At 39.6% G+C, this 25,177-nt stretch overlaps 2 protein-coding genes across 4 annotated transcripts in view; both read right to left on the bottom strand.

Annotated features, from left to right (window-relative positions):
* Positions 1-3,369: 3,369 nt before the first annotated feature.
* The window catches only part of LOC147328038 (uncharacterized), a 47,777-nt gene continuing 25,969 nt past the window's right edge, over positions 3,370-25,177 (bottom strand). The window contains exons 1-23 of one of the 3 annotated variants that reach the window (XM_086296159.1): positions 20,951-21,027; positions 20,662-20,770; positions 19,995-20,052; positions 19,668-19,825; positions 19,488-19,581; positions 8,991-9,071; positions 8,737-8,792; positions 8,353-8,425; positions 8,160-8,243; positions 7,616-7,671; positions 7,206-7,296; positions 7,058-7,120; positions 6,848-6,948; positions 6,668-6,727; positions 6,436-6,567; positions 6,220-6,343; positions 5,982-6,133; positions 5,777-5,876; positions 5,560-5,636; positions 5,271-5,379; positions 4,604-4,661; positions 4,277-4,434; positions 3,370-4,190 (exon numbers count right to left, since the gene is read on the bottom strand). In XM_086296159.1, coding sequence (XP_086152285.1) covers positions 4,185-4,190; positions 4,277-4,434; positions 4,604-4,661; positions 5,271-5,379; positions 5,560-5,636; positions 5,777-5,876; positions 5,982-6,133; positions 6,220-6,343; positions 6,436-6,567; positions 6,668-6,727; positions 6,848-6,948; positions 7,058-7,120; positions 7,206-7,296; positions 7,616-7,671; positions 8,160-8,243; positions 8,353-8,425; positions 8,737-8,792; positions 8,991-9,071; positions 19,488-19,581; positions 19,668-19,825; positions 19,995-20,052; positions 20,662-20,708 — 1,938 coding nt within the window. In that variant the 5' untranslated portion in view covers positions 20,709-20,770; positions 20,951-21,027 and the 3' untranslated portion in view covers positions 3,370-4,184. Of the gene's footprint in view, positions 4,191-4,276; positions 4,435-4,603; positions 4,662-5,270; positions 5,380-5,559; positions 5,637-5,776; positions 5,877-5,981; positions 6,134-6,219; positions 6,344-6,435; positions 6,568-6,667; positions 6,728-6,847; positions 6,949-7,057; positions 7,121-7,205; positions 7,297-7,615; positions 7,672-8,159; positions 8,244-8,352; positions 8,426-8,736; positions 8,793-8,990; positions 9,072-19,487; positions 19,582-19,667; positions 19,826-19,994; positions 20,053-20,661; positions 20,771-20,950; positions 21,028-22,596; positions 22,688-23,006; positions 23,063-23,550; positions 23,635-25,177 lie in introns of those variants that run through there. The other 2 variants (XM_086296161.1, XM_086296157.1) reach the window with 2 other exon arrangements.
* LOC147328040 (ubiquitin carboxyl-terminal hydrolase 37-like) lies at positions 21,138-22,195 on the bottom strand. Its single transcript, XM_086296165.1, has 5 exons — positions 22,059-22,195; positions 21,827-21,958; positions 21,611-21,734; positions 21,373-21,524; positions 21,138-21,267 (listed from the first exon to the last, which is right to left on the bottom strand). Exons 1-5 carry the CDS (start codon positions 22,193-22,195, stop codon positions 21,138-21,140), a joined length of 675 nt encoding a protein of 224 aa, XP_086152291.1.

Raw genomic sequence — 25,177 nt, 5'->3', positions numbered from 1 at the left:
GTTGAAACGTGAATAGTTTTGTATTATATGATTTCTTTATTACATTTTACGTGGAGTGAATAAATAAAAGTATATTTACGGTGGCCCCTAGAGACGAAGCACGTACAAACTTCAAAACACGTCCGAACTCTGAAGCACGTACAAACCGTGAAGCCCGTACAAACTCAAAAACACGTAAAAACTCCAAAACACGTACAGCTCTTTCGGCTCGGCTCACTAAAAAGAGCCGGCTTTTTCGGCTCCGAACCGGCTCTTCAGATTGTTTTGTTGCTTTAATTTATTATTAACAATGATATAAAATTATGCACAAAAGGAATTACTAATGTTTAAAAAAAGTGGTTTTATTTATATATGTTTACATATAAATATATGCGGTGGCCCCTAGAGACAAAACACGTACAAACTCCAAAAAGCACGTACAAACTCCAAAACACATTTCTAGCGTTAACTGAACTTCCAAAGCAGAGCTACCTGGATCACTTAAATTACACAATTGAAAGCATATGTGTATTGTTTGTGTATTTATACACAAGCACTCATATATATTCAAATAATTTAAAAAAAAATGTTCATTTACCTGTTACTACCACACACCAAATCCGGTCGTTGGTACTTGCTGGGTTGTGTAGCCACTAGGTAACAAAAGCTCAACACTGCGCCTAGCATCCTGGAGCACTTCTGTTGTGTTTTGTACTGTTTTGAGTTTTTATGTGCTTCTGAGTTTTTACATGCTTCGAAGTTTGTACGTATTTTGGAGTTTTTACGTGTTTTGGAGTTTGTACGTGTTTTGTCTCTAGGGGCCACCGCATATATTTATATGTAAACATATATAAATAAAACCACTTTTTTTTAACATTAGTAATTATCATCCCAGTCATGGTGTGGGTGCTTATCTTTTAGTGTTGGCTGTAAAACCATTATTTTATTCATATGTTAACCATATTAGGATATTTTTCTATCTTATACCCATACGGAAAAGAAATAGTAAAAACTTATATGTGATTACTCATGAAAGTGGCCACTTTCATGAGTAAATCATATAAGGCTTACATGATTTACTGATGAAAGTGGCCACTTTCGCATTACTTTCATACATTGTTTTAGTAAGTATCCAAAACATACAAGTTTCATTATATAATTTTTCAAGGGATCTTATATCTGTTTTCACACTTATATGCTTTTCATACAAGTTTCACACAAGACAGATACAAACTTTATAAGATTTATATATATCTTTTCCATATGGGTATAGAGGTTCATATAATAAACTCTTGTTGTTTGGTTTTTACATGTTTCATTTTATTTAAAAATCTTAAAAGTCACATTTTAACATTTATTTTCACGTTTATTTTTGTGAACTTTGAACATTATATGTTTACACAAAAAACCCAAATAATTCAAAATTGTTCATCTTTCTTTTTTTAAGTTTATGTTTTTGCAATTTATATATGTTTTACAATTTTTCAATTTTAAAGGAAATAGCAGGCAGACTAACGTGATTTTTTTGGAAGAAAAAAAAGGTAATTTCGGCTGTTTGCAGTCTTTCATTGGACAAGGCCTTGTATCCAGCATGATCAAACAGTACCCATGATAAATGGATCTATCACAAATGCTGATAAGAATAATGTTCAGATATGTATATCATAAAAGACCCTTTAGAATATAACATTTAATAATACAAAAGTATTTATATATTTTTGAAAATATAATTTATATTTTAGATATTAATAAAATGTTATACATTTTTTTCAATCATCTGCAGTATCGACCTGTCAAGTCTGTGTCAAAGAAATATTATATATGTGGGAGAGTCTGACGGAGACATAAAATAACTAGCATGAATGAGTACCTTGAATAGTACCATATAGTAGTGCTGTTTGTGCTATAACTGTCAATATTAAAGGAGGGGGAGGGGGCAAACTGACAAGTTTTCTGTCTTCATTTATTTCACAAGTGATAGCAGAGCTGTATGTTTTAATTTTTTCAGAAATCCCTCAGGCAGAACATGGTATATGTTTAACTGGAAACTATTTGTGCTTTATTTTATTGTTCTTATTCTGCCATTGTTTTACTAAGTGTTTTATCCTATTGTAAAGTGTCCTTGGGTGACTTGAAAGGCGCTCATAAATAAAATTTATTATTATTATTATTATTAGTAAGCTAACTGCATGCTAACTTCTAACTACATTAAATTTGATAAGTTCTGTTTTCACGGATGCCTGGATTTTAAACTTAATTATTATGCCTGGTAGAGCAGCTACTGCATACATTTTAATTTAAAAAAATTAAATTTATCCATACGCAAAAACTGAGTTTTCGAAAATCTCCACCGTGGCAGGAGTTCTTAAAAATCTGTTTTCAGTGATTGAAAACGCAGTTTACATGTGGATGAAAGGTGCAAATGCATAGGAAAAGCTGCGTTTTCAAAAATACGTGTGTACGTAGCCTTTGTTTCACTGCTGTTGAGCTGTTTTTTTTGTTTTCAGTGATTATTTTACACTTCTTAGGCTACGTCTACACTACTCTGTTTTCCTTGACCAAAAAAGCCATCTCACTGAGACACTAATTGTCTTACGCAGTTTCAAACAGCTAGAACAGATTCTGTTTGGCAGAAACTTGTGAGTTCAACTTTCTCAACAGTTTTCCACTTATTTAACTTCAAATCTCAAATATCTTACTGCAATGATAGATTACCAGAGTTTTGAATGAGAGTGTATAGGAGTCAATCACAGTGATCAACCCACAGGGCGTTCCCTCTCAAAAGACAAGCAAGGCACGTCAGAGAAAAACCATGCCATGAAAGAGCTCAGGTCTTAGGAGGTTGAAAATGTCTCTGCTGATGAGACCAGTGAATGTGGGGCGACGGTGGCAAGAAAAAACTCCCTCCTGGAGGAAGAAATCTTGGGAGGACCAGGCTCTCTGGGAGGACCCTTCCTCCTAAGGGCAATACTTACTAATATTTGTCCTCCAGTCAGCGATGGTGGACTGGGACGACTGCTTTTCCTTCTCAGCATGATGATGACCTTAACTTCCTTCCGTATCCTGTTTTAGAACTCAGAATGAAGACAAAACTGGTTAACAAGGAAATAGCACATTTAAAAATTTTCTCACTTCAGGATGAGATGCTGTGTCTTCTTACGTTTCTCTTGTAAAACAGCATGTAGGCCGAGTGCTGCTGTTCCTCACAAGCTGCAACTGATCGAGTGAATGTTTGTCTGAAAACTTAAACTGAACTCCAAGCGTACCATTGCTCCAGCTTACCATCTTTACCTGAGTGAATCAGTTTGTTGAACAATCTAAATGATTCAGAAACTTCTGTGACATCAACTTAACTAAGGCTCATTACAAATTTCACAAAACACTGCTGAATACTTTTAATATTTTTTTTATTAGTTATTTTTGTTTTGTTGTTATTTTGATTTTAATAAAACAAAATAACATAAAGAATCAAATAATTTCTTTGTTTTTTTAAATTTAATTTATTTTACAAATAAATTAATAATAATATTAATAATAATAACAACAAATTAGTGCTGTCAGCGTAAACGTCATTAGTTAAAATGACGTTAACGCTGACAGCACTAATTTGTTGTTCCAGAGAGCAAGCCAAACACTGGTCTAGAAAAGGACGATCTCTAGTAGTGCTGCACTACTAGTAGATTTTGTTTTAACCTCCTAGGACCTGGTGTCCACATATGTGGACATAAGATTTATGAGACCAAAATACAAAATTTTGCTCTTCAAAAACCTGATATCCACTTATGAGGGAGGACATTACACTGCCCCTGTTCAATCGAACTTTAAAATGAATGTCCTCATATGTGGATCTCATTTTTTTGAGAAACAAAAAAAAGATAGTCCGAATCTGATGTCTTTGTTTTCACATTCATCAGGTCCCAATCAACCCAAATGGCACAGAGAAATTAAAAATGCATGCCATGAAAGAGTTCAGGTCTTAGGATGTTAAAAATGTCCCTGCTGATGAGACCAGTGAATGTGGGGCGACGGTGGCAAGAAAAAACTCCCTCCTGGAGGAAGAAATCTTGGGAGGACCAGGCTCTCTGGGAGGACCCTTCCTCCTGAGGGCAATACTTACCAGTACTTGTCCTCCAGTGTGCGATGGTGGGCTGGGACGAGTGTTGTTTCTTCTCAGCATGATGATGACCTTCCTTCCATTTCCTGTTTCAGAACTGAGAATGAAGACAAAACTGGTTAACAAGGTAACAGGACATTTAAAAATTCTCTCACTTCAGGATGAGATGCTGTGTCTTCTTACGTTTCTCTTGTAAAACAGCATGTAGGCCGAGTGCTGCTGTTCCTCACAAGCTGCCGATCCGGTTGTGTGGAGCACCTGTGCGTCATTATAGGTGAGCCAGCGATCTGATGTAGAGTGCTGACTCTCCTCAGGATGGACAGAACTACAGATGTAGTGTCCTGAAATCACATTAAGACAAATGAATCCAACTTCTGGAAGTCAGCTGATTCAAGCAAACAGTGATTTTGACTTAGTGCGTCTTAGAACATCAAAAGCTTTTGTGTGTGAGTCCTTCACTGAAAAGTAGAAAGTTTTCATTTTCTGTTTGTAACAAGTCTGTTGTTTTACCTGACTCTGTGCCTCCATAATGATTGATGATGCTGACAAGACTATAACAGCCACCACCCTGAGAAGGAACAAATCCAAAGAGTGTTAGTTTCACAAAGTCTCACATCAGAGCCATAATTAAGCTGATTTGCTGAGGCTACGTCCACACTAATGCGTTTTCGTTTGAAAACACATCGTTTTCTCTCCGCTTTGACCTCCCGTCCACACTGAGATGGCGTTTTCCTCAAGGAAAAACACAGCATCTTGAAAATGCTCTCGAAAACGCACACATTTCAAAACGGAGTTGTCCCGTCGCAGTGTGGACACTCGAAAACGCAGACTTTCTAAAACGATGACGCATTTTAGCCATGTGATGCAGTCATGTGAGCAATTAAACAAAGATAGCCGAGTGCATTATACAGCGGTTGTTTTGATTGCTCTCAACTTTGACAGCCCTAAAAAAGATTAATATCAGTTTGTACATGCTCCGGATAGCTTTTCTTCAAATTCTGTAATCCTCACTCACTTTTGCGCATGCGCAGGACTGGAACGTAAGCGTTTTCGGCCGTTTCAATGCAGACGCACAACTATTTGAAAATGACTGAAAACACTAGTGTGGACACGGAGTTTTCAAATCTATCAGGGCTAGTGTGGACGTAGCCTGAGACGTTCTGCAGTCTGTTTTTACCTGATTGGATGGCACCACCAAGTCCCTCTGCAGCCTGACGGGGTCATCCACCTTCTTAATGTTGTAGGTTTGTGTAAAGCCAAACCTCTTCAGATGCAAGATCAGGACTCTGGCAGAAAAGAAGAAAAAAAACACAAACAAGGTAGAAAATAAGAAGAATGAGTGTCAAACACAAACAGAAGATGGGAGAAAACGACTGCTCAAGTATTGTCTCGAAAAACTCTGATATTTGATGCGCCACAGTTTGGAAACCTGGTCAGTCGATCACTTCTGATGTGACCTTACTCACCTTGGCAGTGTATCAAAAGACGACTTCAGTTCTGAGGCCGTCCCTCCACAATCACAGCGAAATTCTATTTCTTGTTCCTGAACAACAGCACAGAGAAAACAGGCTTTATGGTAGAAAGAAATCTCAACATATGCACACACACATACGCACAAACACTAACAAAAAAGGTGTGTTAAGATCGCTGACACTACAACTCTATTGGAATTTGTGATCTTACCTTCAAGTATGTCTCTAACATGTTTATAATAGACCCCTCTGGAACAAGGTCAAGAGACAAGCTGGTGAAGTCCTCGTGCTGTGATGATTGGTGACCACAGCTACACATTTCAGGAGTAACGTAGTTAAAGTAAAGATCAGGTAGGTGGAAAAGAGGTATATGAAAATATTGCAACCAGCTCTGCGTTTCTGAAAGACAGGCTTACCTCTTGCATGTCCTCATGTTTTCCATTTTAAAAATGTGATGCTCTTCTACTGGGCAGGTATAACTTTGGCCCAGGAGAGCTGCGTTCCTCTCCAGGTGAGGTGCGAGCCTTTTGACCTCATTGAGGAACAATGTTAGGAATTCATGAGCGTCCTGAAAGAAAAGCAGAGAGATTTAAAACAGTACATCAAAATCAGAAGGTAAAGCAAAAAAACAAAATGTCCAAATAGCTGACGCACTTTCTGTGCACTGCCGGTGTATTCAGGAGCTTGACTGCTGAATGCCTTCTTAAAAGCTCTTAGGTGGTGATCTTTAAGGCCATAATCTGTTGACTCATGACAGTCCCTGACATCAATGAGCCTTCTGTAGAAAGGAAAGGGTAAACAGACATTTCTGCTGTTAGATCTCTTTGTTCTTCAGGTTTTTGAAGAAAGTAGAAGGTTGACGTAGCGCACCTTAAGAGCTGAGCTTCTGGATCTGTGCTCCACAAAACCTCCTGACGCCTGATGTCTCTTATGAACTCCTCAATGTTGAGGAGGCTCTGCAGGCAGGAGTTCATATAGCAGGTGTTTCCGATGTTTGGAAACCTGACACACACGCACAACGTTTACAGTATCAGTGTAAAAGAATTCATTTTCTCCACTTTGACAAAGTGAGCTTTGGTCTTTGTGCACCACGTGTACTCACCCGAAGCAGTCTATAGTCCCAGTTTGACTTTCTATTATTTCTCCACCGCATGCTACACTGCTCCAAAAAGGTAAAAACACAAACACAAAATTAGGAAAGATGTCAGGATGCTGAGCAGTGTATGTGCATGGATGCATGAGCTTTGAAGTTGAAACATTTTGGAGGACGTCTTTCTCTTACCTGTTAAACACATGCTCCCATCCACTCTCTTGGTCCAGAAGCTCCATAATCCAAGTGTCCCAACTCAGGTCTGCTGGGATCGTTTCCGTGGTGCTTCTTACCTGATATAAATATATAGGACATAGCTGTGTGCCTCATTGCTCTTAATTGCTCTCATTTAACTGTGATGAGTAAATGCTTGATGACAGTGACTCTTTCCATAAAACATACCTTCCCGGATTTAAAAAGAGTCTTCACAGTGTTGCTCTCTGCCTCTGCATCGCTGTCAGTTTGCTGCAGAGGACGAACAAACATAAGTTTATTAAAAAGTACATTTTAAAGAGAATGTGTATTTCATATGTTTTGTGTAAAAGCAAACCGAGGAACAGCAGAAGATGTGTCTCCATTTTCTCTTCTTTTGGCCATTTTCAGGGTTAGCTGGTGTGGCAGCAACAGAAGCATCCGGGATGCTGATGAGGACAAAAGTGTAAATGTTGTGGAAATTTATAAGAAGGAGTACATTTTGCTAATACAGATTGCTAATAAAAGTGAATAACTGTAATGGAATACCAACATGAACAAAATCATGTATTTTATACATTTACACTCTACATTTTCAAACGCTAATCTCTGCATCCATATAAATAATAGACAAGACTAGAAGGAGTAAAAAAGATGTAAATACACAAGGTGGAAGAAAAATGCCAATAAAAGGGAAATAAAAGAGCTCCAACCAAACCACTGCTATAAATATCTCCAGCAGCATTAAAGAGTGGCGCATTTCTTTACCTCTGATGAGACGTAGAAGGAATTTCCTTCTCTGCCACGTTTTGTTTGTGTAATTTCTGTTTAGAAACAAGAAAAGCAACATCAGTAATGGCATAAAACAAACATACCAAGTGGGTCTCTCCATGAAAAGTGTCCAGTTAGAGAATTTGGTATTATTTCATATTATTTATCACTTTAGTGAGCTGTCAGCTCATGAAGCAGATATAGGAATATCTTTAAATAAAATAAAAACAATTTATTCATGCCTTAAATTGAGTTTTAAAGTTTGTCCTATGAAATACAAAATCCTTCATTTGGTTCTGATCAAAATTCAGTTTTTACAGAAATCATCCATGAAGCTTCAAAAATGCTTATTCACCATAAAAAATATTTAGAGAAACATCCTGCAAGTCTCTTCGAACTTACCTTTCTGTGAAAAAAAAACGTTTAAACATCTTTGAACTTAATTTGAGGACATGGCTGTGTGCTAAATTGCTCTTAATTCTTCTCATTTAACTGTGATGAGTAAATGCTTGATGACAGTGACTCTTTCCATAAAACATACCTTCCAGAATTTAAAAAGAAACCAGCGACACTTTTTTTGTGTCTTCACAGTGTTGCTCTCTGCCTCTGCATCGCTGTCAGTTTGCTGCAGAGGACGAACAAACATACGTTTATTAAAAAAGTAAAGTCACTTTAAATTAACAAGTGCAATTTAAAGAGAATGTGCATTTCATATGTTTTGTGTAAAAGCAAACCGAGGAACAGCAGAGGTGTCTCCATTTTCTCTTCTTCTTTTGACCATTTTCAGTAACAGGAGCATCCGGGATGCTGATGAGGACAAAAGTGTAAATGTTATTTTTCAAAGTGCAAATTTTTAACAAGGAGTACATGCTGGAGATTGCAGATAAAAATTAATAACTGTAATGGAACAAAATCATGTATTTTGTACATTTACACTCTACATTTTCAAACGCTAATCTCTGAATCAATATAAATTATAGACAAGACTAGAAGTAGTAAAAAAGATGTAAATACACAAGGTGGAAGAAAAATGCCAATAAAAGGGAAATAAAAGAGCTCCAACCAAACCACTGCTATAAATATCTCCAGCAGCATTAAAGAGTGGCGCATTTCTTTACCTCTGATGAGACGTAGAAGGAATTTCCTTCTCTGCCACGTTTTGTTTGTGTGATTTCTGTTTAGAAACAAGAAAAGCAACATCAGTAATGGCATAAAACAAAGTATATGGTATGAAAATACAAAATCCTTCATTTGGATTCAAAATTCAGTTTTTACAGAAATCATCCAAGAAGCTTCCTTAAAAGTTTCAAAAATGCTTGTTTACCATAAGAAAATATTCATAGAAATGTGCTGCGAGTCTCTTCAAACTTACCTTTCTGTGAAAAAGAAGTTTAAACATCTTTGGACTTGATGTGATCGCAGCCAAAATCTCCTCAGCTTTGCAAAAGTTCAACTGAAAACAAGCAGTCAAAGGTTGTATATTTATAAACTTTCAGCATAGAATGTTCATACCCTGAACAGCAAACATCATCATTATGATGTATGGGGCAAATTTGCATATTTTGGAATGTATGCTCATTTGAACTGTATGGTGCTCGTCTCCAAGCAACTGCTACACAAAACAGGTCAAGTCAAGTGGCTTTTATTGTCATTTTAACCACGTGCAGAGGTGCTGTACAGAGTGAAACGAGACAGCGTTCCTCCGAGACCCTGGTGCTATATATGACATATACGGACAAACCCAGGACTACATAAAGTGCAGTGTGCATAAATTGCAAAAATAAACAAGACAAAACAGTGCAAAACGTGACAGAACAGGACGAAACAGACACAAGACAATGGAAATGTGCAAAATGCTGAGTATTGTGCAAAAGTAACTTGGTGTCTGTATGTATGTGTATGAGTGTGAGATACTGCAGATAAGTGCTTGGTAGTGACATGTGTGAAGGTGTGCGTGTGCCAGTGCAGTCACTGAGTGTTCAGGGGTCTGACGGCTTGTGGGAAGAAACTTTTCCGTAGTTTGGTAGCGAGGGCCCGGATGTTGTGGGACCTCTTTCCAGAAGGCAGCAGGGTGAAGAGTGTGTTTGAAGGCTGTGTGGGGTCCTCCAGCAAGCGGGTGTTATAAGGAGGGGAGAGGGGCTCCAATGACCTTCTTAGCTGCTCTCACAATCCGTTGTAGGGTACTGCGATCCAATACGCTGCAGTTACCATACCAGACAGTGATGCAGCTACTTAGGATGCTCTCATTAGTCCCACTGTAAAAGGTGGTGAGAATGGATGGTGGGAGATGGGCTTTCCTCAGCTTCTGCATGAAGTAGAGACGCTGCTGGGCCTTCTTGGTTATGGAGCTGGTGTTGAGGGAGCAGGAGTGGTTCTCCGCCAGGTGGACACCAAGAAATCTGGTGCTCTTGACGACCTCCACAGAGGATCCATTCATGTTAAGTGGGCAGTGATCCCACTGTGCTCTCCTGAAGTCAACGATCTCTTTTGTTTTGTTTTGGTGTGCTGGGGGAGCAGCACAGCAAAGAAGGACTCATCCAGGCTGGAGAAACTGATCAGGAGGGCTAGCTCTGTGGTCGGCATGAAGCTGGACACTCTGGTGACAGTGGCAGAGAAAAGGACATTAAAGAAACTGATGGACATTATGAACAATGCTGGGCATCCTCTGCACATGGCCATTAACAACCAGAAGAGTCTGTTCAGTGACAGGTTGCTTCTCCCAAAGACAAGAACTAACAGACTTAAAAACTCCTTTGTCCCACACGCCATCAGACTGTTTAACTCCTCTCTGGAGGGGAGAGGGAGGGGAAACAGGAGGACAAAGGAGGGGGGAACAACTAAGCTGTAGTGCCTCTTCACCTCACTGTGCAATACCTTTTGTGCAATACTTTTGTAAATAGTCAACAGTGCAATAGACTCAATACTTGAAATGTGCAATTCACTTGTATTTTTATTTTTTATTCCTATTTATTCTATTTATCCCCTTCGTATATTTTATTTATATTGTCTCTGTATTTATATATGTGTGTGTGTGTGTGTGTGTGTGTGTGTGTGTGTGTGTGTGTGTGTGTGTGTGTGTGTGTGTGTGTGTGTGTATATATATAATATTCAGTAACTCTGTAACTTCTGTCGGTGCTGTGCTTTTTTGGAAATCGAATTTCCCAGAGGAACCCACCCGAGGGATTAATAAAGTTCTATCTAATCTAATCTAATCTAATCTAATCTAAACATTCAGAGACAGGTTGTTGACTCTACACCTCTACAGATGGCCCGCAGTGCAACCCTTCAGCTTCCTAGTAAATGCACCTATATACAAATTTAAAGACCTAGGAGACTTACTTCTCGTCACAGAGTTGTAGCATTCACAACATTTTCAGAAAACTTGAACTCAAGGTCAAAGTCACTGATATTCAAACTGACCCCAGAACTTTAGTAAATGCACCAATGGCATCAATTCAAAATCCTGCCCCTCGTTCTCGACCAAGCTGAGTATACAATTATGAAACAATCATTTCCCATTTTATTTCACTATCTGTAACTAAGACAAATAAACAGTATTTGGGACACAAGTCACTATTAAAGTGGTTAGTGAGACTGTGTCTTCTTACGTTAATCTTGTAAAACAGGATGTAGGCTGAGTGCTGCTGTTCCTCACAAGCTGCAGATCCAGTTGTGTGCAGCACCTGTGCATCATTATAGGTGAGCCAAGGATCTGATGTAGAGTGTGGACTCTCCTCAGGATGGACAGAATTACAGATGCAGCAGCTGTTTCCGATGTATGGAAACCTGACACACAAACAAAAGTTTACAGTATCAGTGTAAAATAATTCATTTTGTCCAGGTTGAGAAGGTGAGCTTTGGTCCTTGTGCACCACGTGTACTCACCTGAAGCCGTCTCTAGTCTGAATTTTATTTTCCATTATTTATCCACCGCCCAAATGTTTCACTACGCTACTGCAAAAAGGTAAAAACACAAACACACAATTAGACGCTGAGCACTAGATGTGCATGTATGCTAGTGATGTGTCGAGTAATGGAGGGGGCGTTTCCGCGATGCACGTATCGAGGCTTGCTTCATTTATGGGAGGAGCTGAAAATGATGACGTCCGAAGCCTCGCTGCCCGGCTGTACCACGTGACTGGTTCATGAAGTGGTTCGAACTTTGTCGCGAGATGTGACAGCGATACAAACCCCTCAGACTTCAATCAAAATGTGGGTGTTTGATGGAGAGCTGCGGTTAGTGAGAGTTGGAGACAGCTGGGAGGCAGTTTGGAGGTTTATGAGAGTGAGGAGAGAAACTCAGGAGAGAATGGAGCCAGCTAAGAAGAGGAGGATGTCCTCCCCTGTGTGGGAACATTTTGATCTTATTCCTCCCAACAAGGTATTTCTACAGAAGATGTATTTTCATAATACTGATGGTGCAATACAATTTATGTTAAGCTGTATTTACTTTTGTACAAGGTGAAGTGTTTGCTATGTGCCAGGGAGCTGGGATATAACAACAACACCTCATCCATGCTTAGGCACTACAGAGCTTTGCATGAGAATAAGGGGAACAGCGATTGTTGAGCAAGACCAGGTGAGCCATCAAATGCCATGATAATAATAGCATGCCGTAATGTTACTAAATGATATAACAATATTATACAACTGTAATAAGTTACGTGTGTGATATTTATATTTGTGCTTTGTTTTTATTGTCTTTCCTCAGGAGAACAATCTCAAATAGATGAAAACCTGGTTAGCATGGTGATTGAGGACTCCCAGCCATTTAGCATTGTGGAGGACAAAGGATTTATAAGATTTGTTAAATCATTAAATCCTAGCTATGTTCTCCCCACTAAAAAGGTCATAAAAGCAGTGAAAATTTAGTTTTTACTGAATAAAATATGGGCAGGACTGACGCCTCAGTGTGTAGCTGTCCATACCTCAACGTTACAAAAGCACAACCACTGTCCACACCCCAACCACACCTCACCTCACAGTAAATGATCATTTCCATTTTAAGCATTTCCAAATAATCATTTTCCATACTGCCAGTATAAATATACACAGTATACTGCATCACTACAATATACATGTTTTACACACTCCTTTTGTTGTTGACATTTACAGGCTGTGTGCAAAAGGCCACACTCTTCAAATTCATGCCAACTAATATTTTTACGTCCAGTAGGTGTCCTACTAGAGCAAATAAAGCTTCAAGAAGCTTTGCGCTGGGGTGAACCAATTGGATGAAAAGCTTCAGTGCTTCATCTGCCCATCACTAATGTATGCATGAGCTTTGAAATTTAAACATTTTGGGGGACGTTATTCTCTTACTTATTAAACACATGCTCCCATCCACTCTCTTGGTCCAGAAGCTCCATAATCCAAGTGTCCCAACTCAGGTCTGATGGCATTTTTTCAGTGGTGTTTTTAACCTCTTGGGAACTTTCACTACATTCCTTACTTGATGCAGAAAGAAGAAACGAGTCCATATCCAACCTTCAGAGCAGAGGCGATTAAGATCGGTATGGGTGTCACAGGTGTACCAGTCCGCCTTTTCTTCCAGGGCGAGAGGGGTTGCCATTCTTGTTCGCAGAACTATTCCTTTTATATTCAAAACTCAGATATGTGATCCAGGTGGGAGGTTCATACTTGTTACAGGTACAGTCAACTCCACCCCTGTAGTCCTCTTGAACATCTATGCCCCTAATTTTGACAACCCTGACTTCTTTAGTAAAATATTCAATCTTGTCTCACAATACAATGACCATAATATCATATTCGGTGGTGATTTTAATTGTTATTTCGATCCATTGTTGGATAGGTCTTCTGCGTCCCTGGCCCCAACCTTGAGAGCTGTTTCTGTACTCAATACTCTTACTAAATCTTTGGACTTGGTTGACATTTGGAGGCACCAGCATCCGTTAGAAAAGCAATACTCTTTCTTCTCCCCTGTCCATGGCAGCTTCAGTAGAATTGACTATTTTCTTATTGATTCCAGGCTTATTTCGAAAGTGGTTAGTTCCACTTATCACAGTATTTTAGTTTCGGACCACGCACCTCTCTCAACGGTAATTGACTTCAACCTATATACCCCCCAATACAATTGGAAATTTAACCCCTCTTTATATCTAAATGACTCTTTTACGGTTTACCTATCTACTAAAATCGCAGAATTTTTACAATTTAATGATAATGGTGTAGTTTCAGACTCTGTTTTGTGGGAGTCCTTTAAAGTCGTTATTAGAGGCCATATTATTGCTTATCAAGCTTCTCAGAAGAGGGACAAACTCAGGCTGCGTACTAATATTGAGGCAGAGCTGTCTGTGTTGGAGGAGAAGTATCGCGATACCGGGGCTGCTGACACACTTAATACCATTCTCAAATTGAAATATGACTACAACCACATGTTGGGGGAGCAGGTCATGAATTGTATTCGTCGATTAAAACAGAAGCATTTTGAGCTTGGTGAAAAGGCTGACAAGGTGCTTTCCAGACAGCTGAAGGGCATTCAAGCTGAAAGGGCGATACACAGAATTCTCTCTGCAACTGGCCAGTTGCTGTCCGATCACAAGCAGATAAATGACAGATTTCGCAGTTTTTATTGTCAGTTATACACATCTAGTACTACGGCCACAGTTGCTGAAATCACTAATTTTCTTAATGCTTTAGACATCCCGACTCTTCCTGAGGCTGCACGGGGCTTACTCGATGCAGACTTTACGCTGGAGGAAATTAGAAATGCAATCTGCTCCTTTCCTAATGGAAAAGCATGTGGTCCGGACGGTTTCGGGATAGAGCTTTATAAGACACATATTGACGTTATCGCTCCCCTGCTACTTCGGATGGTAAATTGCGCAGTGTTAAACGGCTCATTCCCTCATTCTTTCTACGATGCCCATATATGTCTCCTCCTGAAAAAAGACAGAGACGAAACTAATGTTTCTTCCTATCGTCCCCTAAGTCTTCTCAACTCAGACCAAAAGATAATTGCTAAAGTCCTAACCAACCGGTTAAATAAGCACATAGGCTCTATAATTCATCCTGACCAATCGGGTTTTATCCCCAATAGATTCTCTTTTTCTAATACTAGATGTCTCTTAAATGCGATGTACTCAACGACACTGCCCAATTCTGCGGTGATTTCACTCGATGCCCAGCAGGCTTTCGACCAAGTGGAATGGAGTTATTTGTTTGCTACTCTTGAAAAATTTGGTTTTGGGTCGAATTTTTTGAATATGATTAAGTTGCTTTACGCTTGCCCTCGTTCCTCGGTCCTTACCAACCATGAGAGGTCGCTCCCGTTCCTCTTACACCGTGGGACAAGGCAGGGTTGTTGCCTCTCTCCAATGCTTTTTGCTTTAGCTCTTGAGCCGTTGGCCATTGCCATCAGAGCCAATTCCCATATCTCTGGTATAAATTGTGGCACGTCAGAGTACACCATCGGTCTGTATGCAGATGATATCATATTGGCTCTTTCAGATTTAAAGATCTCCCTTCCTCCACTTCTTAAGCTGATTGACAGCTTTGGCCACCTATCAGGGTTCACCATAAATTGGAAGAAGTCTGTCGTCTGGTCTGGGCCCTGATTTCCTGTCTAGTTTGCCCTTTAAGGTCTCCCAGGATTACTTTTCATACCTGGGTATTAACATCCCTAGGAACTCAAAACTCCTCTTCAGGCTTAATTATTCGGTTCTAACTGATGAGCTCAAGTGTATGATAGATAGGTGGAAACTTCTCCCACTTTCAATGATTGGCCGTATCAATATAATCAAAATGGTTGTGCTCCCTAAATTCATGTACCTATTCCAGAACGTTCCTATTTTTCTCAGGTCTTCCTTTTTCAAAGCGTTGGATGCCATTATCATGCCTTTCGTTTGGGCCTACAAGCCCCCCCGCATCTCGAAGTCTCACTTGCAAAAGCCCTCGGACGAGGGTGGTCTGGGCCTTCCAGTTTTCAGACATTATTACTGGGCCTGTAATGCCAGAGCCTGGGTCTTCTGGAATCTGCCTATAGTTGGTGATGCTGTGGGATGCAGGTCCAGCCCTAAATGGCTCGAATTGGAGCTTAGCACTGCTATCGAGCACACTGGAGCATCCTTGCCAGCTATCTTATTTTCAAAATCGGTTATTAAAAGTGCATGTGATGACTTTATTCTTTGCAACTCCGTAAAAATATTGAATCAAATTAAGAGAATCTTGAACCTCCCGGTAGTGTCAACTTTTGCCCCGATCTGCCACAATCCTAGCTTTACGCCTAGTACAATGGATGCTGCTTTCAAACAATGGCCTGTCAAAGGGTTAATTGCTATAAAGGATCTTTATATTGACAATCATTTTGCCTCTTTTGCTCAGCTTCAGACAAAGTACAATCTCCCTACAAGTCATTTTTTTCGGTACTTACAAATTAGGAATTATGTCAAGCAAGCATTCTCAAATTTAGATACCATCCCCATACAGCATGTCTTTTACAATATGATGAACGAACCTCCCACCTCAAAACACTTAATTTCTCGGCTTGTCAACCTTTTTTCTTCGGCAGCCCCCTCTTGCCATATTAAAGAGGCTTGGACAAGGGACACTGGTTTGGTTATCTCTGACGATCTATGGGCTGAAGTGTTAAGTCGGATAAAACTATGCTCTGTTAACGCCCGGCTTCAGTTAATTCAATTTAAGGTTGTCCATAGACTGCACTATTCCAAAACCAAATTGAACAAGATTTTTCCTAACGTTTCCCCCAAATGTGATAAATGTAAACTTGTGGACGGTACTCTTGGGCATCTTTTTTGGTCCTGTTCTACGCTTACAGCCTTTTGGACTAGTATTTTTAGTTTCTATAGCACTGTTTATGATAGGCAACTGTATCCTGACTGTCTTATGGTGATCCTGGGCTGCTCCGGCGACTCCTTGGCACTTCCCTTTGCTGTTCAACAGGCCCTCATGTTTGGTATGGTGATTGCCAAACGTTTGATTCTGGGGGAGTGGAAATCTGCCTCCCCTCCCTGCTTCAAGAGGTGGCTCGAGGAGGTGGTCTCCTGTCTATACCTGGAAGAAATTCGGTTCTCTACGTCTGATTCCATGGAGAAGTTCAGGAAGATATGGGGGCCCTTTATAGACCACATTAAGAAGGACAGTCCACGCCCTGGGTCCTGACCACATTGTTTTAACTGCTTTCATTCTGAGCTGTTGCCCATAACTGTTTTTGCATGATTGTTATCAGCTCCTCCTAGCGATCTTTGGATTTGATCTTGTGGATTGGACTCACTAGATTGTGAGTTGTTTGACATGTATACCAGTTGCTTTGTTTGCTTCTCTGCTGTTTTTAATAAGTGCTGGCCTTGTACCCTGTTGTGTGGTTTGTTGCTCTGTTTTTTTTGTTTGTTTGTTTGTTTTTTTTGTTTGTTATTGTCTTTATTGTCTGTGTTCTTCTGTCCCGCTGTTTGTGAATGTGTAAAAAAATTTTGAAACTTGCATAAATAAATACATTAAAAAAAAAGAAAAAAAAAGAAAGAAGAAACGAGTCAGGGATGCATAGCAAGCACAACAAGACACCAGCAGCCCAGACCTTTCACCAACTGAAGACATTTGCAGCACCATAAAACATGACAGAGAAGAGACTATGTGAAAGGGTGAAGTGCTGCAGTAAAGTTGCAATGGTCCTATCTTTTATACAGTCTATAGTTCACTCTATTCGATTACCCTTTTCTCATGTTTTTGTTAGTTAGGGAGATAAGACATTGTTATTTGGTTTTATTCTTTTCATAAATAAGTTTTGTACATCCTTTAGATACGGTCCCTTTTGTTTGTTGTTTTGGGGTCCACCCCGAAGCTGTAGTTCGCTCCTTTCCTTTGTTAGAATTCAATCACTGTGAAAAAAAATCACCATCAAAATTGTACTGGTTGTGTGATGTGCTGCTTGGGGTCAGACAGGGGTGGATCACCCTTATATTATGGTCTGGCCACCCTTAGACAGGCCATAACACTAACTAAAATGAAAATTAAAACTAGACTTATAACTGGCTGGCTGGTGTCCTTACCAGTGTCCTTGGGTCTGAACTGTGGGCTCCTCTTTCCAGGTGTTCGTACTGCCTGAGTGGCACCAAGGTGTGCTGTCTTGCCTCTTTTGGGTTTTCTGCATGTTTCTGGCTCAACATGCAAGTATCCACTTCTTGACGTTCGCTGTTGGTTGCAGCCACTTGAGGTTTTTGGGCTCATTTGGGTTCTCAACACTGGGCGACTTTGATGGGAGTGAAAGCATCCTCACAACATAAATCACCACACTACCTGCTTTTGTTTCAGGTTTTTTCTTTATCCTTGTTAACATGTTTGGGTACTGGGTTTACCTGTAATGCATTTTGTGCTCCAAAAGCTGTTATTTTGTGCAGCTGTGCTCCAAAAGCTGTAAGCATGACCTTTCTTATCATTAGATTGTGCCACACCAGCACCTGAGAGAAAAGCTTTGAGTTTGATTTTGTGTTTGTGTTTTGCAGGCACTCAGGAGAATAAGTCATGATGTTTCTTGTGTTTGTCATGTTAGTATCTCAGTGCTTGTCAATCACCAGTCAACAGTGTCACCACTGTGAACAACATCCTGCGACTGTTTGAGCCAAAACCTTCGAGAAGTCCCTGCAGCTGCTTCAAAACTCATCACTGAGCTCGATCTCTCTTTTAACACGCTGGAGACAACAATGAAAGATGACTTTCTTTCATATGCTGCTTTGAGGGCTTTGCTGATGAAGTTCAGCCAAAACAGGAAACATGCAGCAGGAGACAGTAACTTGTTAAAATGTTATAAAAGGTACAATTAAAGATTTTCACCCTACAGGGTTGTCAATGATCCAAGGATAAATGTCTAATTTGGTCAAAAGTTTATAAGCCATTTCTGGAGAGACTGCAGTGGAAATGTTGTCACTTTTGGACTTTGCTACCTGCAGCTAAACATTTGCAGCTAAATCATTTATTTAAAAGCAGAAGCTGCAACTGATCGAGTGAATGTTTGTCTGAAAACTTAAACTGAACTCCAAGCGTACCATTGCTCCAGCTTACCATCTTTACCTGAGTGAATCAGTTTGTTGAACAATCTAAATGATTCAGAAACTTCTGTGACATCAACTTAACTAAGGCTCATTACAAATTTCACAAAACACTGCTGAATACTTTTAATATTTTTTTTATTAGTTATTTTTGTTTTGTTGTTATTTTGATTTTAATAAAACAAAATAACATAAAGAATCAAATTGTTTCTTTGTTTTTTTAAATTTAATTTATTTTACAAATAAATTAATAATAATATTAATAATAATAACAACAAATTAGTGCTGTCAGCGTAAACGTCATTAGTTAAAATGACGTTAACGCTGACAGCACTAATTTGTTGTTCCAGAGAGCAAGCCAAACACTGGTCTAGAAAAGGACGATCTCTAGTAGTGCTGCACTACTAGTAGATTTTGTTTTAACCTCCTAGGACCTGGTGTCCACATATGTGGACATAAGATTTATGAGACCAAAATACAAAATTTTGCTCTTCAAAAACCTGATATCCACTTATGAGGGAGGACATTACACTGCCCCTGTTCAATCGAACTTTAAAATGAATGTCCTCATATGTGGATCTCATTTTTTTGAGAAACAAAAAAAAGATAGTCCGAATCTGATGTCTTTGTTTTCACATTCATCAGGTCCCAATCAACCCAAATGGCACAGAGAAATTAAAAATGCATGCCATGAAAGAGTTCAGGTCTTAGGATGTTAAAAATGTCCCTGCTGATGAGACCAGTGAATGTGGGGCGACGGTGGCAAGAAAAAACTCCCTCCTGGAGGAAGAAATCTTGGGAGGACCAGGCTCTCTGGGAGGACCCTTCCTCCTGAGGGCAATACTTACCAGTACTTGTCCTCCAGTGTGCGATGGTGGGCTGGGACGAGTGTTGTTTCTTCTCAGCATGATGATGACCTTCCTTCCATTTCCTGTTTCAGAACTGAGAATGAAGACAAAACTGGTTAACAAGGTAACAGGACATTTAAAAATTCTCTCACTTCAGGATGAGATGCTGTGTCTTCTTACGTTTCTCTTGTAAAACAGCATGTAGGCCGAGTGCTGCTGTTCCTCACAAGCTGCCGATCCGGTTGTGTGGAGCACCTGTGCGTCATTATAGGTGAGCCAGCGATCTGATGTAGAGTGCTGACTCTCCTCAGGATGGACAGAACTACAGATGTAGTGTCCTGAAATCACATTAAGACAAATGAATCCAACTTCTGGAAGTCAGCTGATTCAAGCAAACAGTGATTTTGACTTAGTGCGTCTTAGAACATCAAAAGCTTTTGTGTGTGAGTCCTTCACTGAAAAGTAGAAAGTTTTCATTTTCTGTTTGTAACAAGTCTGTTGTTTTACCTGACTCTGTGCCTCCATAATGATTGATGATGCTGACAAGACTATAACAGCCACCACCCTGAGAAGGAACAAATCCAAAGAGTGTTAGTTTCACAAAGTCTCACATCAGAGCCATAATTAAGCTGATTTGCTGAGGCTACGTCCACACTAATGCGTTTTCGTTTGAAAACACATCGTTTTCTCTCCGCTTTGACCTCCCGTCCACACTGAGATGGCGTTTTCCTCAAGGAAAAACACAGCATCTTGAAAACGCTCTCGAAAACGCACACATTTCAAAACGGAGTTGTCCCGTCGCAGTGTGGACACTCGAAAACGCAGACTTTCTAAAACGATGACGCATTTTAGCCATGTGATGCAGTCATGTGAGCAATTAAACAAAGATAGCCGAGTGCATTATACAGCGGTTGTTTTGATTGCTCTCAACTTTGACAGCCCTAAAAAAGATTAATATCAGTTTGTACATGCTCCGGATAGCTTTTCTTCAAATTCTGTAATCCTCACTCACTTTTGCGCATGCGCAGGACTGGAACGTAAGCGTTTTCGGCCGTTTCAATGCAGACGCACAACTATTTGAAAATGACTGAAAACACTAGTGTGGACACGGAGTTTTCAAATCTATCAGGGCTAGTGTGGACGTAGCCTGAGACGTTCTGCAGTCTGTTTTTACCTGATTGGATGGCACCACCAAGTCCCTCTGCAGCCTGACGGGGTCATCCACCTTCTTAATGTTGTAGGTTTGTGTAAAGCCAAACCTCTTCAGATGCAAGATCAGGACTCTGGCAGAAAAGAAGAAAAAAAACACAAACAAGGTAGAAAATAAGAAGAATGAGTGTCAAACACAAACAGAAGATGGGAGAAAACGACTGCTCAAGTATTGTCTCGAAAAACTCTGATATTTGATGCGCCACAGTTTGGAAACCTGGTCAGTCGATCACTTCTGATGTGACCTTACTCACCTTGGCAGTGTATCAAAAGACGACTTCAGTTCTGAGGCCGTCCCTCCACAATCACAGCGAAATTCTATTTCTTGTTCCTGAACAACAGCACAGAGAAAACAGGCTTTATGGTAGAAAGAAATCTCAACATATGCACACACACATACGCACAAACACTAACAAAAAAGGTGTGTTAAGATCGCTGACACTACAACTCTATTGGAATTTGTGATCTTACCTTCAAGTATGTCTCTAACATGTTTATAATAGACCCCTCTGGAACAAGGTCAAGAGACAAGCTGGTGAAGTCCTCGTGCTGTGATGATTGGTGACCACAGCTACACATTTCAGGAGTAACGTAGTTAAAGTAAAGATCAGGTAGGTGGAAAAGAGGTATATGAAAATATTGCAACCAGCTCTGCGTTTCTGAAAGACAGGCTTACCTCTTGCATGTCCTCATGTTTTCCATTTTAAAAATGTGATGCTCTTCTACTGGGCAGGTATAACTTTGGCCCAGGAGAGCTGCGTTCCTCTCCAGGTGAGGTGCGAGCCTTTTGACCTCATTGAGGAACAATGTTAGGAATTCATGAGCGTCCTGAAAGAAAAGCAGAGAGATTTAAAACAGTACATCAAAATCAGAAGGTAAAGCAAAAAAACAAAATGTCCAAATAGCTGACGCACTTTCTGTGCACTGCCGGTGTATTCAGGAGCTTGACTGCTGAATGCCTTCTTAAAAGCTCTTAGGTGGTGATCTTTAAGGCCATAATCTGTTGACTCATGACAGTCCCTGACATCAATGAGCCTTCTGTAGAAAGGAAAGGGTAAACAGACATTTCTGCTGTTAGATCTCTTTGTTCTTCAGGTTTTTGAAGAAAGTAGAAGGTTGACGTAGCGCACCTTAAGAGCTGAGCTTCTGGATCTGTGCTCCACAAAACCTCCTGACGCCTGATGTCTCTTATGAACTCCTCAATGTTGAGGAGGCTCTGCAGGCAGGAGTTCATATAGCAGGTGTTTCCGATGTTTGGAAACCTGACACACACGCACAACGTTTACAGTATCAGTGTAAAAGAATTCATTTTCTCCACTTTGACAAAGTGAGCTTTGGTCTTTGTGCACCACGTGTACTCACCCGAAGCAGTCTATAGTCCCAGTTTGACTTTCTATTATTTCTCCACCGCATGCTACACTGCTCCAAAAAGGTAAAAACACAAACACAAAATTAGGAAAGATGTCAGGATGCTGAGCAGTGTATGTGCATGGATGCATGAGCTTTGAAGTTGAAACATTTTGGAGGACGTCTTTCTCTTACCTGTTAAACACATGCTCCCATCCACTCTCTTGGTCCAGAAGCTCCATAATCCAAGTGTCCCAACTCAGGTCTGCTGGGATCGTTTCCGTGGTGCTTCTTACCTGATATAAATATATAGGACATAGCTGTGTGCCTCATTGCTCTTAATTGCTCTCATTTAACTGTGATGAGTAAATGCTTGATGACAGTGACTCTTTCCATAAAACATACCTTCCCGGATTTAAAAAGAGTCTTCACAGTGTTGCTCTCTGCCTCTGCATCGCTGTCAGTTTGCTGCAGAGGACGAACAAACATAAGTTTATTAAAAAGTACATTTTAAAGAGAATGTGTATTTCATATGTTTTGTGTAAAAGCAAACCGAGGAACAGCAGAAGATGTGTCTCCATTTTCTCTTCTTTTGGCCATTTTCAGGGTTAGCTGGTGTGGCAGCAACAGAAGCATCCGGGATGCTGATGAGGACAAAAGTGTAAATGTTGTGGAAATTTATAAGAAGGAGTACATTTTGCTAATACAGATTGCTAATAAAAGTGAATAACTGTAATGGAATACCAACATGAACAAAATCATGTATTTTATACATTTACACTCTACATTTTCAAACGCTAATCTCTGCATCCATATAAATAATAGACAAGACTAGAAGGAGTAAAAAAGATGTAAATACACAAGGTGGAAGAAAAATGCCAATAAAAGGGAAATAAAAGAGCTCCAACTCAACCACTGCTATAAATATCTCCAGCAGCATTAAAGAGTGGCGCATTTCTTTACCTCTGATGAGACGTAGAAGGAATTTCCTTCTCTGCCACGTTTTGTTTGTGTAATTTCTGTTTAGAAACAAGAAAAGCAACATCAGTAATGGCATAAAACAAACATACCAAGTGGGTCTCTCCATGAAAAGTGTCCAGTTAGAGAATTTGGTATTATTTCATATTATTTATCACTTTAGTGAGCTGTCAGCTCATGAAGCAGATATAGGAATATCTTTAAATAAAATAAAAACAATTTATTCATGCCTTAAATTGAGTTTTAAAGTTTGTCCTATGAAATACAAAATCCTTCATTTGGTTCTGATCAAAATTCAGTTTTTACAGAAATCATCCATGAAGCTTCAAAAATGCTTATTCACCATAAAAAATATTTAGAGAAACATCCTGCAAGTCTCTTCGAACTTACCTTTCTGTGAAAAAAAAACGTTTAAACATCTTTGAACTTAATTTGAGGACATGGCTGTGTGCTAAATTGCTCTTAATTCTTCTCATTTAACTGTGATGAGTAAATGCTTGATGACAGTGACTCTTTCCATAAAACATACCTTCCAGAATTTAAAAAGAAACCAGCGACACTTTTTTTGTGTCTTCACAGTGTTGCTCTCTGCCTCTGCATCGCTGTCAGTTTGCTGCAGAGGACGAACAAACATACGTTTATTAAAAAAGTAAAGTCACTTTAAATTAACAAGTGCAATTTAAAGAGAATGTGCATTTCATATGTTTTGTGTAAAAGCAAACCGAGGAACAGCAGAGGTGTCTCCATTTTCTCTTCTTTTGACCATTTTCAGTAACAGGAGCATCCGGGATGCTGATGAGGACAAAAGTGTAAATGTTATTTTTCAAAGTGCAAATTTTTAACAAGGAGTACATGCTGGAGATTGCAGATAAAAATTAATAACTGTAATGGAACAAAATCATGTATTTTGTACATTTACACTCTACATTTTCAAACGCTAATCTCTGAATCAATATAAATTATAGACAAGACTAGAAGTAGTAAAAAAGATGTAAATACAAAACACCAATAAAAGGGAAATAAAAGAGCTCCAACTCAACCACTGCTATAAATATCTCCAGCAGCATTAAAGACTGGCGCATTTCTTTACCTCTGATGAGACGTAGAAGGAATTTCCTTCTCTGCCACGTTTTGTTTGTGTGGTTTCTGTTTAGAAACAAGAAAAGCAACATCAGTAATGGCATAAAACAAAGTATATGGTATGAAAATACAAAATCCTTCATTTGGATTCAAAATTCAGTTTTTACAGAAATCATCCAAGAAGCTTCCTTAAAAGTTTCAAAAATGCTTGTTTACCATAAGAAAATATTCATAGAAATGTGCTGCGAGTCTCTTCAAACTTACCTTTCTGTGAAAAAGAAGTTTAAACATCTTTGGACTTGATGTGATCGCAGCCAAAATCTCCTCAGCTTTGCAAAAGTTCAACTGAAAACAAGCAGTCAAAGGTTGTATATTTATAAACTTTCAGCATAGAACGTTCATACCCTGAACAGCAAACATCATCATTATGATGTATGGGGCAAATTTGCATATTTTGGAATGTATGCTCATTTGAACTGTATGGTGCTCGTCTCCAAGCAACTGCTACACAAAACAGGTCAAGTCAAGTGGCTTTTATTGTCATTTTAACCACGTGCAGAGGTGCTGTACAGAGTGAAACGAGACAGCGTTCCTCCGAGACCCTGGTGCTATATATGACATATACGGACAAACCCAGGACTACATAAAGTGCAGTGTGCATAAATTGCAAAAATAAACAAGACAAAACAGTGCAAAACGTGACAGAACAGGACGAAACAGACACAAGACAATGGAAATGTGCAAAATGCTGAGTATTGTGCAAAAGTAACTTGGTGTCTGTATGTATGTATATGAGTGTGAGATACTGCAGATAAGTGCTTGGTAGTGACATGTGTGAAGGTGTGCGTGTGCCAGTGCAGTCACTGAGTGTTCAGGGGTCTGACGGCTTGTGGGAAGAAACTTTTCCGTAGTTTGGTAGCGAGGGCCCGGATGTTGTGGGACCTCTTTCCAGAAGGCAGCAGGGTGAAGAGTGTGTTTGAAGGCTGTGTGGGGTCCTCCAGCAAGCGGGTGTTATAAGGAGGGGAGAGGGGCTCCAATGACCTTCTTAGCTGCTCTCACAATCCGTTGTAGGGTAC

The sequence above is a fragment of the Aulonocara sp. 'chitande type north' Nkhata Bay genome, linkage group LG6 (genome assembly GCF_057382095.1).
Source record: "Aulonocara sp. 'chitande type north' Nkhata Bay isolate Kocher_YH1m ecotype deep benthic linkage group LG6, A_spYH_male_GT1.1, whole genome shotgun sequence".
In the NCBI taxonomy this organism is placed as follows: domain Eukaryota; kingdom Metazoa; phylum Chordata; class Actinopteri; order Cichliformes; family Cichlidae; genus Aulonocara; species Aulonocara sp. 'chitande type north' Nkhata Bay.
This window is presented reverse-complemented; position numbering and strand designations above follow the sequence as displayed.

Excerpts from the sequence above, each read along its gene's own strand:
- LOC147328040 (XM_086296165.1), bottom strand. The coding sequence starts at position 22,195 with ATGCATCCATGCACATACACTGCTCAGCATCCTGACATCTTTCCTAAT. Across the intron at positions 21,959-22,058 it reads GGGACTATAGACTGCTTCGG|GTTTCCAAACATCGGAAACA; the intron begins GTGAGTACACGT and ends CGTGTGTGTCAG. Across the intron at positions 21,525-21,610 it reads ACACCGGCAGTGCACAGAAA|GACGCTCATGAATTCCTAAC; the intron begins GTGCGTCAGCTA and ends CTTTTCTTTCAG.